The sequence below is a fragment of the Sinohyriopsis cumingii genome, chromosome 2, assembly GCF_028554795.1.
Source record: "Sinohyriopsis cumingii isolate HCF-2022 chromosome 2, ASM2855479v2, whole genome shotgun sequence".
NCBI classification, from domain to species: domain Eukaryota; kingdom Metazoa; phylum Mollusca; class Bivalvia; order Unionida; family Unionidae; genus Sinohyriopsis; species Sinohyriopsis cumingii.
In genome coordinates, this window is record NC_142962.1 from 123,370,398 (window position 1) to 123,388,491 (window position 18,094).

At 34.1% G+C, this 18,094-nt stretch overlaps 1 protein-coding gene across 2 annotated transcripts in view; it reads right to left on the reverse strand.

The window, feature by feature from the left end:
* Positions 1–3,132: 3,132 nt before the first annotated feature.
* The window catches only part of LOC149805739 (protocadherin Fat 1-like), a 91,331-nt gene continuing 76,369 nt past the window's right edge, over positions 3,133–18,094 (reverse strand). For both annotated transcript variants that reach the window (XM_089950408.1, XM_089950407.1), the window contains exons 14-18: positions 12,503–12,601; positions 10,289–10,396; positions 9,918–9,935; positions 9,395–9,437; positions 3,133–8,166 (exon numbers count right to left, since the gene is read on the reverse strand). In XM_089950408.1, the coding sequence (XP_089806534.1) occupies positions 8,160–8,166; positions 9,395–9,437; positions 9,918–9,935; positions 10,289–10,396; positions 12,503–12,601 (275 nt within the window). In that variant the 3' untranslated portion in view covers positions 3,133–8,159. The remainder of the gene's footprint in view (positions 8,167–9,394; positions 9,438–9,917; positions 9,936–10,288; positions 10,397–12,502; positions 12,602–18,094) is intronic.

Here is an 18,094-nt window from a genome sequence, read left to right on the forward strand (position 1 = left end):
TACTTAGAATACCTCTGGAATACAATTGTATTATTTTCTGTGCATTACTGACTACTGACGATGCGGCTGGGCATGTTTCGAATGAGTGTTTGTTTCATAACGTTTTCTTTGTTCTCTGGTACTATAGCAGTAAGTTTTGTCGATTTCTGAGATTCAAGTGCTTTGATGATATCAAGTAGATCGCAAAAGGTGTGCGTTCCTCTTTCATTTCTAGTTTGCATCCTGGGCTCCGTAGAATGTGTCTGTTCTAGAGGTCCAGTAATCTAATGTAATTCAAACTGATTTGTTTTCAAACGTAAGAATTCAAATCTTTGACAGATTTAATCGAGTTGATGTCGATATGTTGCAGACTGAGACAATTCCACTTTGGTCCAAAATTGTACACATACATGGCTTTTCTTTTATGCCCGGGTATTTATATAAATGCATGCTTTAATTAGAACCGATTTGCTGAGTTTTTCCAATGATCTTCAAATATAAAATTTATATAAGAGAGAGAGAGAGAGAGAGATCAAACTTTACATTAGACATACTGAAAACTTAGCAAACTTTATTAAACAAGTTCGAACAAGAAATATGACATTATTTATGAAATGACCTTCAATTTAACGGATGTTTTTACTATTTGGAATAAACTTTCACTTTTCTTGCCATATTTATGGATCATAAGTTGCGCATGTGCACCTTTAGGACATACTATCGGACCATCCGAATAGAATACGAAAGGATGTCAGTCGTTATGCACCCCATGCTTATGTTTTCAGGAAATCGATGTGAGTATGGGGGGAGCTATGTTCTTATGTTTTGAATAATTACAAAAGGCGATTTCATTGGTTTGTATTAGTTTACGTCGTTGGACTTTTAAAAAAATCTTTAAGGATCATAAACGCATTGAAATAAAGATATCACCATTATTTCCCAGAACTTTCTATATTAATTTATGGAGCTCCGTTATGTGTGGATAAATAGTGGATCGTAATGCTGAAACTACATAGAACAAAAGAAACAAGGAAAACTCCTCCAGCTGGAATTTATTAGATACTTTGTCAGACCCTCAAACATGCCTTTTGCACAGTATAAGGCAACTTGTGGTTAGCCCAGCCGCACACATATTTTCTGTTAGGGATGGCAATATAGTATTAAATAATATTGTTTGGCGTTATATGCTGTTAATCAAATGCATGATGCAAATCGGGGTTTCTCTCGAATCACTGTCACTGAAATATGACTTTTGCTATACTTTTCTCTAATTTTGATGTTTAAAGGTTTTTGACCGTTTCGTATTATTTAGAGTATTAGACGACAATCGAGCTCCGTCTTTATTAGATTAGTTTTCTACATGGTATTTTGGAACTTTTTTATAATCAAAGTAATAAATTACTTCCTTGTCGGACTGTCTTTCTCAGCTTCATCGCGAAAGGTTGATTATAACAATAGATTTGTGAAGCATACATGTTCGATGCAAATATAATAGTTTGGCTGAAAATGTTACACTTTTTTTTACACCTTGATACTAGATAAGTTTGTTGTAATAGGAGCACTGTGTACTTGTCTTTCACTAAGTAAATATAATTGTGCACAGCAAAAATCTGTTTTAATCAATGAAATGATGTCGTTTAGCGCCTCATGCATATCAATGGTTACGGAGGGATATACGGAAACGTAGAAAGCAGAAGTTTTGAAACAAAATGTCCGCTCTTTATGGAAACAGTAATATGCTTTAAATAAATTCATGCACTTACTCATGTACATATTGCTTCAGTCAGGCATGTAGAGTATGTGCAAATACGTTAAATTAGTTGTCTCAAACTAAATTTGTGCAAATATATATATTTCTAATGTTAACAGATAAAATTAGAGCCACGTTTCATGTATTTTAGACTGAAATTGTTTTTTCTTCATCTGTTCAATGCAAAATATCAGAACGTCGTGAAATTAGCATTGTGATAAATGTGCAAATTGAGAAAGAAGTACTTTAAACATGACTAGCATAAAGGTATATGCTTGTTTTTCCTTCTGAATCAAGAGCATGCATACGAGTAATATGGTCACATGACGCCTTAAGATGGTGTCTGAGACAGCATAATGGGTATATATAAAAATACGACACAGAGAGGAATGTTACCATTAGAAGAAATTTTAAAACAGGGCAAGTTTTCATTTTCATTTCATTGTCTATTTGATGAACAGTTGTTACAGGCAGCGTATCAGATGACGGAGTCATGTTTGTAACACCGTCAGTAATTAGTTCAGTACTCGGTCAAGGTACTAAGCCGGTGACTGTTTATCAATGTTGTTATCGTAACTGAACATTCTACACGTATCGACAGCCAATCTGTCATCACCAGCAGTATAGTTTAGTCTAACTTTTCAATCTGAATTCGAATCCGAGTTTTTCATCCTAATCTCGACCTTGATCGCTTAATTAAATTTCGATTACATTTTAAACACTCTCTTGAACAGTGTATATTTATGTCTGTGATCCAGAGTGGTATAACTTTGCTGATTATATATTTATGTCTATGATCCAGAGTGGTATACCTTCGCTTATTATATATTTATGTCTATGATCCAGAGTGGTATACCTTTGTTTATTATATATTTATGTCTATGCTCCAGAGTGGTATACGTTTGCTTATTATATATTTATGTCTATGATCCAGAGTGGTATACCTTTGTTTACTATATATTTATGTCTATGTTTCAGAGTGGTATATTTTTGCCTATTATATATTTATGTCTATGATCCAGAGTGGTATACCTTTTCTTATTATATATTTATGTCTACGATCCAGAGTGGTATATCTTTGCTTATTATATATTTATGTCTACGATCCAGAGTGGTATACCTTTGCTTATTATATATTTATGTCTATGATCCAGAGTGGTATACCTTTGCGTATTATATATTTATGTCTATGATCCAGAGCAGTTTAATATCTGATGAGCAATAGACACTTTCGATCTATAGCATTTTTCGAAAATAGAAGCCGTCGTAATATAGGCTTTCACTACTACAAGAAAGCGGTGAGGGATTTTCCGATATTTGGCTTCTAAATTTTAGCTCATTCACGGCCGATCATATTTGAAGATTTTTTTCTCATTTATCTTTCTTAACATAATGAAAATACATGAAATTCATAATGTTTATTTGGTTTCAGGAAAATATTACACATGATCTGTAAATATGTTTTATTTTCACTCGTGTAGGTTTATTGAATCCGCTGAAAAACGAAGATATTCTCAATGCATCAAAATCCCGAAACAGTGACCATATCATAAAGTGTTTTGGCTGTATGCACATGTGAAACTTCTCAACATTTGACACGATGCACTTTTAAAGGTGAAAAAATATTACTCTACTTTTTTCTTGTCACTTTATATTTTTGATAAATGTTGACATTGGAAGTGTGAAGAAAAACGTGTTAGCTTTACATATGTCCGATAAGGTAATGAAGTTTATATTAATTAAGCAATTGTAAATTGTCTCACAAAATGAGTAGATGAAATAATGTTCTCGTACGGACCAAAAAGGTAGCGTACATTGGTCTAGACTTGACACGAATAGAAATATAGACGCGTGTGTTATAGCTCAGGTGACACTCGGTTGTAAATAAAGTCGACCGTTATGCAGCATGTGCAGTCTTGGTAACATTTGGGCTGAGCTTTAACCTCAATAATATGAGCGATCTATAGGCATTATGTTTCCTAACAGATAGGGGCACATTAACTGTATTGACATTTCCCACGTACGTAATATGTAGCGTCTGCTTATGTAATGACGTTAGTGCAAATACACAACGTCAGTATCCGGTTGCTTACATGCATAATACTGTGAGGAAATTACATCAGCCAAACCGTTTAAACGTATAGAGAATTTGCTAGTTGAAACGTAATGGAGACACTGCATGCCAAGACACTGACCATTTGCACATGAAGAATTTGAATAAAATATCAAGTAGATTTATTTTGTCGATATTCATTCTCATCTCTGCGCTAGGAAATAAAGGACAATTTCCTGTTATTCATCAATCCTAATCAAAGCCAAAATTAGGTGATTATCAAAACTCATGCAGCCTTAGAAGAAATTCATAGTTGTAACAAGCATTGAAATGTATACAAATGCAAACGATCAACTAATAAACGTCACCCGTCTTTCGTGTTAATATTTAATTTGGATCTGTCGTTTAAACCACACTTACCATGCTACAACTATGAACTAATCTTTATATCGTGTGCATCAGAAAATGTGCTACTTATAGCGTTTATCTCTTCACTAAAATTTAAATTATATTAGAAATAGTGCTGAGGATGTTCGCTATTAATTTTGTATCAGACGACGGTCATTTTTGTTTCCTCTGTGCTTTAACAAAATTTGGATCAATTTTTTTATTGACATACTTGCGGTAGTTTGTTTTATTCGTAAAAATTGTCACTTCATTTCAAGATTGTTCAGACATGATAAGAGGATGCATACATACTCAACATACCTTTTTCTATTTCATCTATAAAAGGACACGACGAAATGTTATAGTTTCTCATTAGATTTAAGAAAATGTTTGACACTTGAAGCGAACACTTTTCGAATTTCTGCTCGTAAAATATTTGCTTAAATTCAGTCGAAAACGAAGACACTTTCTACGTATCCGGGGTACCAAACTATAAAGAATGTAAAATCTTTATGAATTACTGTGTTCCCAGGTAAGAACCGTAATGTTGATAGGGTGCACGTTGAAAAAACAGAGACAATTTAAATTAAAGCTTGTTTTCTTTGTCATTAAAAAAAGACGGGAAAACAAGACAGGAATCAAATGCTCACAAACAGGGGGCACTAGGCATACAATATATAATATAATAGGCAATGGCGATAATTTCGCAATACTCACTTTTATATATCCGTTAAAAATCAACGGGGAGCTTATACTTTTGTCTCTTTGTTCACCGGTACTTGAAATTAGGTGAAAATTGAAAGTTAGAGCTATTGGCTTATATTATCTGCATTGAAGCACACGACTGCTTGAATACTTTACGAACGGATTTCGGCACCTATACGATTTTTGTAAAACACAGAATAAAGAAACGTGTGATTTTATTGATAATGTTTTTGCATGATTTTCTATCCATTAATGACGTTATTTCTGTCAAGAACCCGATCAACTCTTACAGGGGAATTGTGCCTTTTAGATGAAATAAAAAAATATTTAAAAAGATAAAATATAAACATATTTATTACAACTTACAAGAGAGAGGTGCTTAAAGATATACTAACTCAATCCAATACTGATTGTTCAATTGTACCAAGATTTCTCATATATATATATATATATATATATATATATATATATATATATATATATATATATATATATATATATATATATATTCGAAATAACCACGTATATAGATAGTTGTGTTCATACTTCGTACCTCTTCCGTTAAGAGACTAGTGTATGTTCCTCTAAGATATTGGCATTTAGTGTACCATCAATGTTTATTCCTTACTGGTAATTACAAGAGAACTGTACGAGAACATGACACAATGAGTGCAGGATACAAGTATTCAAAATACAGTAAATTCTCGCTACCCCAAACAAGTTTGGCAAATCTCGAATGATAAAAATGCCTCTGCAGAAAAAGATATAAACTAATTAAACCACAGTGATAAAACTACTGATATATATAAAATTTATATTGAATAATGAGAAATTTCACTAGGGAGTTCAACTTGATAAAGTGAAATCTGGTGAAACGGTGTATAAAACATTAGACAATTTGTGATAGTCGTCATTTTCCGACGTGGTATAAATAACAAACAAGCGGAAAGGCTTTATATTAAGTACACCTTTTTTCAACGATGTATATATATATATATATATATATATATATATATATATATATATATATATATATATATATATATATATATATATATGCCAGTGTCAAATATTACAAATATAATTTTATACAAGTACATTCGATTCTATCCTTATTTTTTTTAGCTTATCGTCGCTGAACACTGTGTACTGGCTTAGAGAGATTGGTTGAAAATTTTGAGATCAAAGATAGATGTCAATATTGGAGGTGAAGTTAATATGATATGTATCTATTTATCTGTATTGGTTTCAAGTGCATTTTAAGGAATGTTAGTCTTGCTGATTTAAACTTTGTTGTTACCAATACTACTAAATAAATATGCACGCTTTCAAAATATTAAATGATATTCATTTAATAATAGAGATTGGTAAATTAAGCGTTGTTATTCACCAGCTCATATTTTGTCTACAATAAAACCATATATTTTTTTAACCCTGGAAACCAAATTATATTAATCTCAGATACCGACATTATTACTCTGCTACTTTAGAAACAATTGCCTTTAAAACAATGCAGCACATTTGAGCAAAATAAAACAAACGTCATTATAAATTGAATACTATCTGGGACATATATAATGTGATTAAGAAAAACTGTAGTATATACAATCCTTGATCTTTTTTCTTTTTATGAAAACGCAGAAATAATTTAAGAAAACAAAATAAAGACAACGTACAGGTAATTGAAACATTAGTTATCTTAGCAATATATCTACTGTTGCGACTATATGAATAAAAAGTAACAGAAAGAAGGAAAACCAACAGATTTTGTAACACTTAACAGGCGATGTAACTATGAAAGTTATATATATATATATATATATATATATATATATATATATATATATATATATATATATATATATATATATATATATATATATATATATATATATATATATATATATATATATATATATATATACAAATTAAGAGGAATTTACAGTATTATGAATTAAATCCAAAATAATCATTAAAGGTTTTACTCAGGTCCGAAAAAGGAATCGCCGTTCTGAATGACTTCCAGACTCCCGAGAATGTACTGGTGTATCAACAGTCCTGTTGTATCATAATCTCATTGTCCAGAACTTCCTTGCATGCATTCACAATAACCACAGGATTATATTTTGGTCCAATGAGCATTGTGTAGTTCTAATGAATAATCCAATTAAACGTTGCTTCTCAAATTATATATAAAAACAACGTTAAACACAAAGCAGACTGATACTAACACAAGAATATACGACATAAGAATCCCAAAAAAATGAATAAAATAATAGTTTTCTTTTCATAATTTATAACCCTTGGTAATATTCTGTCATAAATCGGGGCCTTACATACAAATTAGAAAGGACGCTGATTAAATTATATCACTTAAGGGTACAAATCTTTAACTGCAACTCAAGCAATTGTTAACGATACCGACGCATTTCAAACGAGAGTAACGAACGTTTTCCATATATACTATTTCAAAGACAAATCTTAAGGTTTTAAGGTCCCTCAGCAGTGAAGATATTTTATAATTCATTCATTCATTCAATAATGAATGCAACACAAAATTAGCCAACGTCGGGAAATCATAAGCATGGGGTAACATAAGTACAAATAGTTCAACGTTATCGAATTGTTATCGTTCAGTTTCTGTGACACAGAGTTTGGAGATATATTGTCCCCGAAATCGCATGCATAGGAAATACAGCAAGATAAGGTATAAATAAATATTTTTTTCTGCCGGACTAACATCTCCACATGTCCAGAAAGCTAATAATTGATGTAAGTGCATTGTGACATTGAAAAGTTGTTTCTCAATGTGCATTGTCTAGAGTATTACATTCAAAATAAGATGTATATTGAATTTTGTCCACAGACAGTATAAAACACGTCCGCAGCAATGTGCGGATACTGAAATGATATATTCATTATCTATAGCTAATATATATCTAATATCATGACACTGAAACATTAATATTTCAAGCAGTTTCCAAGAGCAAAATATGTATCTTCTATTAGTGATATATGTATTCGCAAGAACAATGAAGAGTAATCTCGCTAGACACTGAAACTAATTTTCATACTCAAAATTCTTGGATGCCATCATGCAATTTATGCATCAGCTACTCGTAGTAGTTTTCTTTGGAAGTTATTTATCTTGTATACTTCGGCAATATCTGATGCTGTATTTAGGCAATGAAGAAGGTCTTCACAAAAATTCAGTTTACGAAGGTTTTTCGTATTCCTGTAAACCAGTTCAATATTCTAAAGGTGGCTCCCATGCGTTGAAGTGTATTAAATCCTGAAGAGAATATATATATATATATATATATATATATATATATATATATATATATATATATATATATATATATATATATATATATATATATATATATATATATATATATATATATATATATTGTTGAAATATCTATATATGTTCGAGCATTACAAAACAATGTTTTATTTCTTTAATTACAGATTCAATTGTGCTTGTAAAAGAAATATTTCTACAATATGCGGTTGTGCAATGTTTCTTTATGACGCAATACAAGACCATACATTCGTACTTATAACTGGCGCACATATAATGGCTTTTCGTAATGAATCCTTTCTCATAACTCTCAAGATGACGTGCATTGTGCTCTGCTATTAAAGATATACTTAGGTCATCGATTTTTTTAAACTGATGATAACAAGGTCACTCACTTTAACAGCCAAATTCATTGGAAATATTTGGATGGAATGTTTGTTACGTTAAGTTCTTGGATGTATAAAACGAGTAAATAATGTTGACCTCTCAATAGAATTGCCACATTAAAAATATTGTAACACAAATCGGAATCCTAACCTATTCTTTTAAGAGAAATGGAACAGTCATAATTCTACGTTGCAAATACACGGTCGGAGAGTCCTAAATATTTTTATTTCGTTTTATTAATTGTAACGTTTATTTCGAACGACTACATAAAGATCAGATGACCAAAAATATTCCAAGCAGACAGGTAAATACAAACTATATGCTGATATAGTATGCACATCAGAATTTGCTATGATATTTCTACGGACATCCGTATTGATTTTGCTCCTGTTTTTACTAAGTGTTAAGAATAGTAAGATTTTTTTCCCAACATCAGAGTTATCAGCCTGCAAATATGTAGTTGAGCATATATGAAAATGAATACAAGTGCCTTGTCAAACCAGATACTGCAAACGAAGCTCAGAAGTGGCGCTTCTCTCAAACCAGGTTCTGTAAATGAAGTCACTAGTGCGCCTGATAAAACCAAGCCATCTGTTCTCAAAAATATTTCAACATTTCTTTCAGCTACAGCTTAAAATTCGAGATTTTTGCATTTGTCAGTAGAATGACGTTAGAGTCATACCAGTTTTATGATCTTAGATTATGCAAACATTCAAACGAAGTAGATGAATTTCACGAATAGTTTCAGAAGTTTCCATTTGAAACTTGACCTTGAGCGATTTTGCTCATAAATTCGAGAATATGGTGTCCCATCTTGTGACCTTACCATAGTTTTTCCCATAGGTCATATTCATTGGCGTTACGGTCCCCTGAAAAAGGCAAGTTAAAAATTAGACATACCTCCATCGAATGCAATCTTATAAAACTCGTTAGCTATAAAGCTAAGTTCACGGCAAAAGTCATTCCCTATATTTTTGTTATTCGTGACTTTTGTAAACAAAAATTATCATTCCGATTTGGATTTTTCATTTGTAAAACATTTCAAGTATATTTTATGGTTTTAAGATTCGAATAGCTTTCAAACAAAATTACATTTATTCAAAGACCAGTTCAAAGAATGACAGGTCAGTGAATGTAAACTCGCTGTATTCTCAATAAAGACGAGGCTTAAGTTATCGTTATGTTTTCACAATAAACTCTAAAATTGAAAACTAGGTAAATTGCTTAACTGTGTGAAATGTAATTTTCTCTAAAGACTTCAGGATTATATCCTATTTGTTTATTGCATATTTTACCACAGTGTGTATATAGGAAGACAGATCAAAATTCATATATTCTTGTGTACTTACCAGGTTTAAGCCTAGGCTCTGAAATGAAAAAGGAAAGCGTGTTTTGTAATACAAAACGTGTGCTTATTACTAGGGTAAACATTAACCGATGTGACATTTAAAGCACTGGGGTATAATAATACTCTAGAACAACATGTATCTTAAACATTTCGTTTAGATTCAGCGCAATATTTGCTGATTATTTGACGTTATGCATTACGTGTAGCAAAGAAGATGACCCACCAGAAGGCTGTACTCGACATACGAGATATAAGTGACGCTTTACCAGGATTTATGTAGGCGTGATATTTTTGCTACTGCAACGAACACTTTACTTCTTCAGCATTCCCTCAGCCATACACAGTTCAGCCTAGTTTTGTCTTTATATATACCTGTTATCATTACCCGCATCTGAGCGCTGGTTGCCTGAGGAGTGATCATCATGCTCCTCCTGTTCGGTGGTGTGGGGCTAAACCACATGCGGACAGACGTAGCACCATCTGGAATTAAGAAAGTATTACAATTACGATGTTAAGGTGCGCTTCCAGCGCTATCATCTCTGTCTTACTTCAGACAAATGCCAACTTATTATTTGGCCCGTAAAGCAATGCCTGACACTTCACTGGGCGAAAAGGAACAATTAAGCTGTACAAGCACCAACGGATATGCATGACTACTGCAACAAAATCAGATTGTCATAGATTTAGGCAAAGAAATAACTTGGTTTTGCCTTAGAACTATTTGACTATTTCTCGTTGTACATGTGTAAAACGGTATTTAGGGTGAATGCGTGTTTTTCAAGGTATGCGACTGTATTAACATGTACCTCGCCAGAAATTACTTGTGACGAAGGAACATTAATAGCATGATATGCACGGATATTTTACCCTGACTTTCGCTCACTCTCCTATGGATTTAAGTAAGATCAATTTCTAAAACCGACACTGGTCGCTTTGGATCACGTCAAGGAGTGTACGCTCTCCATTGTTCTCAAGCCATAGGGGTAAGTGTTAAATTTACATTTCATTTGATATTCGAAGCTTATTCGGTTAGTAATGTCTTATTGCGTAATAATGCATTTATTACAACGCAGATTTGAACTTTGAATTACAAGTCACTATTAGAGGTTAAAGTATTATCATATATCTAGAGATTATACAGAAACTATTATTATGACCAATTTGGTTTTATTGTAGCTGATTGTGACTGTCGCTGTGATTGTGACTGTGAATATGACTAGAGCTGTCTGAAGCTGTCTGAAGCTGTCTAAAGTTGTTTAGAGCTGTCTGGAGTTTCCAGAGTATTTAAGGATGCGTGCTGTCGATACGTATGTATATATGTTCGTATGTCTGTGCCTCGGACGTAGACGTAGCAAATTAAAAAAAGGGTGCTGTATGCTGTCTGTACGTGTGTATACGTATGACGGTACATGTGGTAGATCCATAAAGGGTGCGAGCGGCCTATAAGAGTGTGGGCCAACCCAAGGAATCGTGCGACTGTACAAGGCGCCTAGAAGCATACGTTTGGTTCAACTGTTGTTTCAATTGCATTTTTATTTTCATAAGATTTTTTTGAATTTTAGTTGTGTTCATAAGATTATTTTGAATCTTCGTTGTGTTCATAAGATTATTTTGAATCTTCGTCGTGTTCATAAGATTATTTTGAATCTTAGTTGTGTTCATGAGATTATTTTGAATCTTAATAGGAGTTCATATTCGAGATTTTGTGAATCTCTCTTGTAGTGTAAAATACTGTTTGAAGCGTATCTGCAGTCCATCAGGTTTCTGGGATCTGTACTTCATATTGATTTAATATTTTTGGTTTATTTTCAATGTGTGAATGTTGTGCAAAGTGATTTGAGTCAGTCGTATGTTGAGAGCGTGATAGAATCATGGTATTTTTACATCATATATTTGTCTTTATTAATTCATTTCATAAATTTCCATCTTTCTCACATTGTGTTTGTCTTATTCATTTAGTCCAAAAACCCAGTCGGTTTCTATTCTGCGACACAGATATTGTTTATCACAGGTGAAGATCTGACCAAAACCTGTTGAGGGGCCATGTTCTGGCGACCAGTATTATTGCCATAATTGCTAATATTATCAGCCAATCCTATACATTCGCATTTGGGACACTGAGCCGTATTGCGGAAGAGTACTGATGTGTGCCTAACAATTTGACTCGCCTTCAAATTTTTGGAAGCTGTATTCCCACTGGATGATTCAATGCTAACCAGAATATCAACCCTAAGACGTCCCTGTCAGAGTTTCAAGTACGACAAAGGATATCTTATTTTAATCAGATTGCAGTATTTATCAATTGTTGCTTACGACAATGAGATTTCAGATGAGAACCGTTGCTGGTTCAGTTGGAATTGAACTGTAATATTTAGCTAAAGTCCGAACGAATACTTAGAAATGAATAGTACAAGGCCGCTTGGAGGAGTACCATACGCTGTTGAAATGACTAGCTGCAGCTACCAGACAAGCGTTTCCATAAGTTGTGTTATGAGTGATAATATCGGCACAGCACTCTAGCGCTTTACGTACTCAGCATCTATTAAGCTTATACATTTTAGCTCAGTTTTTTATTTATATAAATACCTATTGTCGGTTCCCGCATTTGTGCGCTATTAGCGTGCGGTGTTATCATACTCCTGCTCGATGGAGTGGGGCTAGACCTCATTTGGACTGATGGCGAACCTGCAATTAAAAAAATATTCACTTTTAACGTTTAGGTTACGTTTCCAGAGTTTTAATTGTGTTCCACTTTACAGGACTGTCGTATCGTTTACTGTGCTGATAAATGGGGTGGTGGTATCCGAAGGTATCTGACTAGTAAATCCTAAAACAAAAGAGGAGGGATTTGAGATGGAACAAAATCTTCTAAAACCCCGTCACGTTTGCTTTTAAACCATTCCAACCGCCACTATCTTTACAACTGAATTCGGGGTATGATTTCTTTGCCTAACGATGCGCCTCTTGCATATTGCTGCGGTTATCCTTTCAGTTATCTTTATGTGTTTAATACAGTTCTGCATTTAGAAGGCATGTCGTACAGCTATATCTAGCGATTGCTGTATATAACTTTGTATAGGTCATAAAGGTCAGAGTTTCTAGCGTTTTAGCATTGAAACGACCGATTGTTTCGGCTTCACTAAATTTTCTGATGACAAAACATTTTGTATTAAGACACATTTAAATATTTTATTTTTTATAAAAAAATCTTGACGATTAAGCCACAACACCTTAAAAAAAGACAAATGATTAATGAATTTTGAAGTTCCATATAAATTGCCCATAGAGTTTTTGGTCTTATTACTCGTTAGATACCAGCACATACATTTCTGAATCGTTTACTCGTTAACAACTCATACTTTTATATTTCGAGACTGGAATCTTCGGTTTTTTTAAACATTTTTATTCAAACTGCTCTTCCTTCGTTTTATGTAGCCAACCTCTGTTTACGATATGAACAAAAGAAAGCAATGCAATAATTGAATATTTGTTGTCGACGTGTGGAAAAAAATCTTATGGTCAGAATTAGGAGCTAGCTATCCAAAGACTGGTTTCTGCCTAGAACATGTGACCCATTCTAAAGTGCTCGAGAAGCAACTAACATATGCTTGTGTACAAAGTTCGGATATAGGATGAGACTGTTGGACTAAATCTGTCCTTACAATTAAATCGCTTGAAGAAGAATTTAAATTTATAAATACTTTGATCCGTCGTTGAAGCCTCTTCTTATCAAAACAACTAAATTTACTTCGACCTTGACTTTCGTACGGAAACAAGTTGAGAATATAATGCTGGAATAAGTAAATGATTCATATTTTGAGCACCTCCTCGACTATTCAGTTGATTATTGCAGCTATCCAATGAAATTATTTTCAATATATATTTCATTTCCATGAAATGTGGATATATCACTCTTAAGTTTTTTGTTCAAAAGAGGTAAATTATATATTAATAAATACTGTAACAGCAAACATATTAGTGATGGAATTTTTGTGCATAACTAATATGCCTGAGATGACATTTATCATGGAAACACGGTATTCCTAACTTGGAATTAAGTTCATTAGTATTTTATCCATATGCAATCGTCTATGTTTACTCAAAAACCTCATATTTGCTTCCCATTCTATACATGTGTCCACAGTAAAGAAAATTAAGTACTTGTCAGCCAAATATTATAGTGGTATGGAAACGTTTCACGATCCCATCGAAAATGGAAACTGCCAACGTAAATTATTTCATTACGACACTCATAAAGTATTCAATGCAATTTGTTGAGTAAATTATAATGCATCCGTGTAAATCTAAACTATAATAATTATTGTTGGATTATGACGCTGGCACCGACATTCTGACTTATCTAAGAAATGAATTTCATGGAGGTTTAGGGCCGGGATGAAATTTGTATCGAATCCTTGTCGCAGGACGCGCATTGTGATTTAATAACTTGGCATGCATCCATATGCCTGTAATATTTATTCAGTGAGAGCCATTGGCCAGAATCTAATTTCCAGTCAAACATTTATTTTATTAGAAATAATAAATAGTGGAACATACCATGACAGAGAAAAGTACTTGCCGTTTTATTGGTTACTACATTTGTATAGGAAAAGTATGAACGTGTTTTTCTGGAAATTACTACATGGCCTTGTGGAGTGTATTATTTTGCAGAAAAAAGAACGAGTTCATATTTTCCGATACAAATGCAGTAACCTTTTTATTAAACCCTCAGTTTGTTTAACTATATAAGGGCTAATAATAAAAGTCATTAAATAAGCAAAGTAATTGAATTGTATGCTTTATTCAAATACAAATTCACAGCCGTAGATGCATCAATACACAATAAAAAATTCATGCGCACATAGCCCCGCCCAGCGACCTATTAAATTAGTAGCGCGCTCTTCATCAGTTTAAAAAAGAAGTTTAGTTTTGGTCTACTTCAAATTGAAATATAGTCATATTGTAAACGAAAGTACATTGATTTTTTTCTGTGTTGATCCAACTCAATTTTTTGTTCTGATTATGAGGAACTGGATCATTGAATCAATTCAGTGTAGCAAGGAGACTGATTTCTGCTTGAAATGTAGGCTACATGAAATTCAAGTACAGTTTGGTGTGCATCAGGTTTTGCTAGATATTTTGGTTGGATTTGAAGAATTAAGAAAGGGCATTTTAAGGACATCCAAGTTGCATAAATGTAACTATGTTTATTACCATTGTTATTATCAGCTAAAGAAAACATGTCTATGCCCTGACATTCGCATCTCGCTGTTGGAGGGACCTCAGCTATGACTTATATCACATAGTGTGTCTTCTATCGCTAGCCTAACATTGTATCAAAGTAGTTTCAAACTGAATAGCTGCTGTTCAGTGACACTCAATTTACCCAACGGAAATAATACTTTTTCGTCGTCTTGGATTATTGGCGCCGAGGCTCTTAGCTTCCTACCAAAACCTTGAGTTGCCTTTTTTCTCGAAACTAGTATTTTGGCAGTCTTGTAAAAGGGTAAGTCTCTGATAGATATGAGATAGCTTTTTGCATCAGTATGCTTTTCTATGCTGTATTTGCAGACCCTAGAGAGCACTTGTCATATTCTTAACCATTCTTTTTGGAAACAGATTTGAATATTTTCAAAAATAACAGTGTCGGTGATCAGAAAGATATTTTTAATTATTGTGCCTCTCACATTTGTTGTTGACATAGCAGTAGTGAAAGGGGTGAGATTAGCGTCAATGGGAATTAGCATTACAAACACCCCCTGGGCGAGATTAGCGTCAATGGAAATTTAACATTAACCACCCTGGGCGAGATTAGCGTCAATGGAAATTTAACATGGGCAAAAAACCCTGGGTAAGATTAGCGTCAATGGAATTTAACATTGGAGAAAGGAAAAAAAAGGAAATATTGAGATTAGCGTCAAAGGCATTCGAACAATGGAAAAAAAATATCGATTCTAGGGACAAAGGCAATTGAACATGGGGAATAGAGTTTGGGTCTGTCTAGGGACAAGGGGAATTGAACATGGGAATAGAGTTTGGGTTTGTCTAGGGACAAAGGGGAATTGAACATGTTAGAAAAAAAAACTACTTTAGGGAAAAGGGGAATTGAACATGGGATTTTTTTTTTAAAAAATTTTTTTATAAAGGGGTAGGCAATCGAAAGGCTATCTCTTTTCGAGAAATGTGGGTGGCCCTGAAAAGGGCCTTTGGGTTTATGTTAATATTAATATTAACATAGACGGCATCTGTCACATCTTCTTCTTCTTAAACTCCTTCTAACTGCAGGTCCATACACAAGTACCCTCTTGAGGCATCCTTGTCTTTCTATGTAAACTCTTCTCATCCATAGACTAGTATCTGTCCTATCAACAACAGTCCACTTGGACCGGATATATATGCGCATGTCCGTCCTAAACATCATGGAAGACACAAGGGTGGATGATTCAACTGTGGTCCACATCGTGAGGCGACGAGAACAGGTGAATCAATGCAGTGAACTGCACTTATTTATAGGTAGAGGAAGGATTGAAACGGATTGAGTTCATTCACCAATCCGAACACGCGTTACAAAATTCAGTCAGTCCGCATCCAATCCGAAGAGAGCAGTCTGTGACGTCATGTGGTCTATATAGATTCGCTAGCGCCTGTGTGCTGTCAATCTATGCGACAGTGATTCAACATGACGGAAACTCAGAAAACGATCCATTGGGGTGCACCAGCAGTGGAGACCACCCAAGGGAACCAGGACTTACTTTCAGAAGAGGTACATTGGGATTTCGTGGATTTTCTTACCTCGCAAGAATTTGTTCCGGAACCTTCGTCTCATTCTTCATTACCGCAAGTGGAGAATTTTAGACAGAGACAGAAAGAAGAATTGGAGAAATTTATGCAACGACAAAAGGAAGCGGAACAAGCTTTTCTCCTACAGCAACAGCAACAGCAACAAGAAGAGGTAAGAAAAAAACAACAACAAGAAGTAGCAGCAAAGAAACAAGAGGGTGAAAATCAAACGGCTACGGTACTGTTGGACATTTTAGCGGAGTTAAGAAGTCTGAAACAAATGTATCAGACTTCTTTATTACGACCGAAGAGAATACGACCTTCCCGAGCTAAACACGTCAACCCTGTGACTAAGCCTACCGTACCACCCTTAGTGATTTCAACCCAATCATCAGAAGTAGGCCTCGGCCGTGGCAAAGGCTTAAGGCAGTTAAAGTTGATTGCTTAAACTCACCCCCTACACCAAAATAAAAAGGCCCTTTTCAGGGCCACCCACTTCTCTCGAAAAGAGATAGCCTTTCAATTTGCCAATAACTCAAAAATCAACAACAAAAAAAAAACCATTTTACCCTTATAGTACATGTCTGTGTATGAGTGCGTGAGTGTAGCTTCTTATTTTAAAATCAAAACTCAAAGACACTTACCTTATATAATTAATGTATTCTTTTCTCCATAGTTACAATCCAATTCACAATTCACAACAGAACACTTTATAAATTGCATTCACTTCTTCTGTTTCTTTCTTTTTTACTCTCTCTTTTTTTTTCAATTTCTTCACCGTCACAGTCTTTTCCTCCTCTTCCTCCTCACTTTCTTCCCTTCTTCTTTTCTTCTCCTGTTTCTTTTTCTTCACCTGGCTGCTTTCTTCCTCTGAAGAATCTCTCTCTTCTTCTGAAGAATCCCTCTTTTCTTCCGACTCCTCTTGTTTCTTTTTTGGGCAATCTGGAGACCAATGTCCTTTTTCTTGACAATAATAACAGGTATCTTGACTTTTGTCTTTTCTAGCCCCTTTTTTTCTTTTTTGACGGTCTGGACACTCTGAAGACCAATGCCCTTTCTTCTGACAGATATAGCAAGTATCTTCACTTTTATCTCGAAAGGAAGGAGAGTAGTCCGTCGGCTGGTCTGAAGAGACTTTTCTAATGACCCCTCGCAAAGCTCTGATGAAAGGTTCCATCTGGGTAGTCTCTTTCATCGTTGTGCTCGGTTTGAGAGTGAAATGAATAGTGAAAGGACAAGACACACACCCTTTTTATATACGCTGGTTTGTCATGACTATAAATTAGTCTATGGTGTTTAAACTTGAGTCATTTGACATTTTGCACTCAAGATGAAACGATCCTATTCATTCGAGAAGAAAGAAGAAGAAGAAAGTAAGAGGCAGAAACGTGATCTATC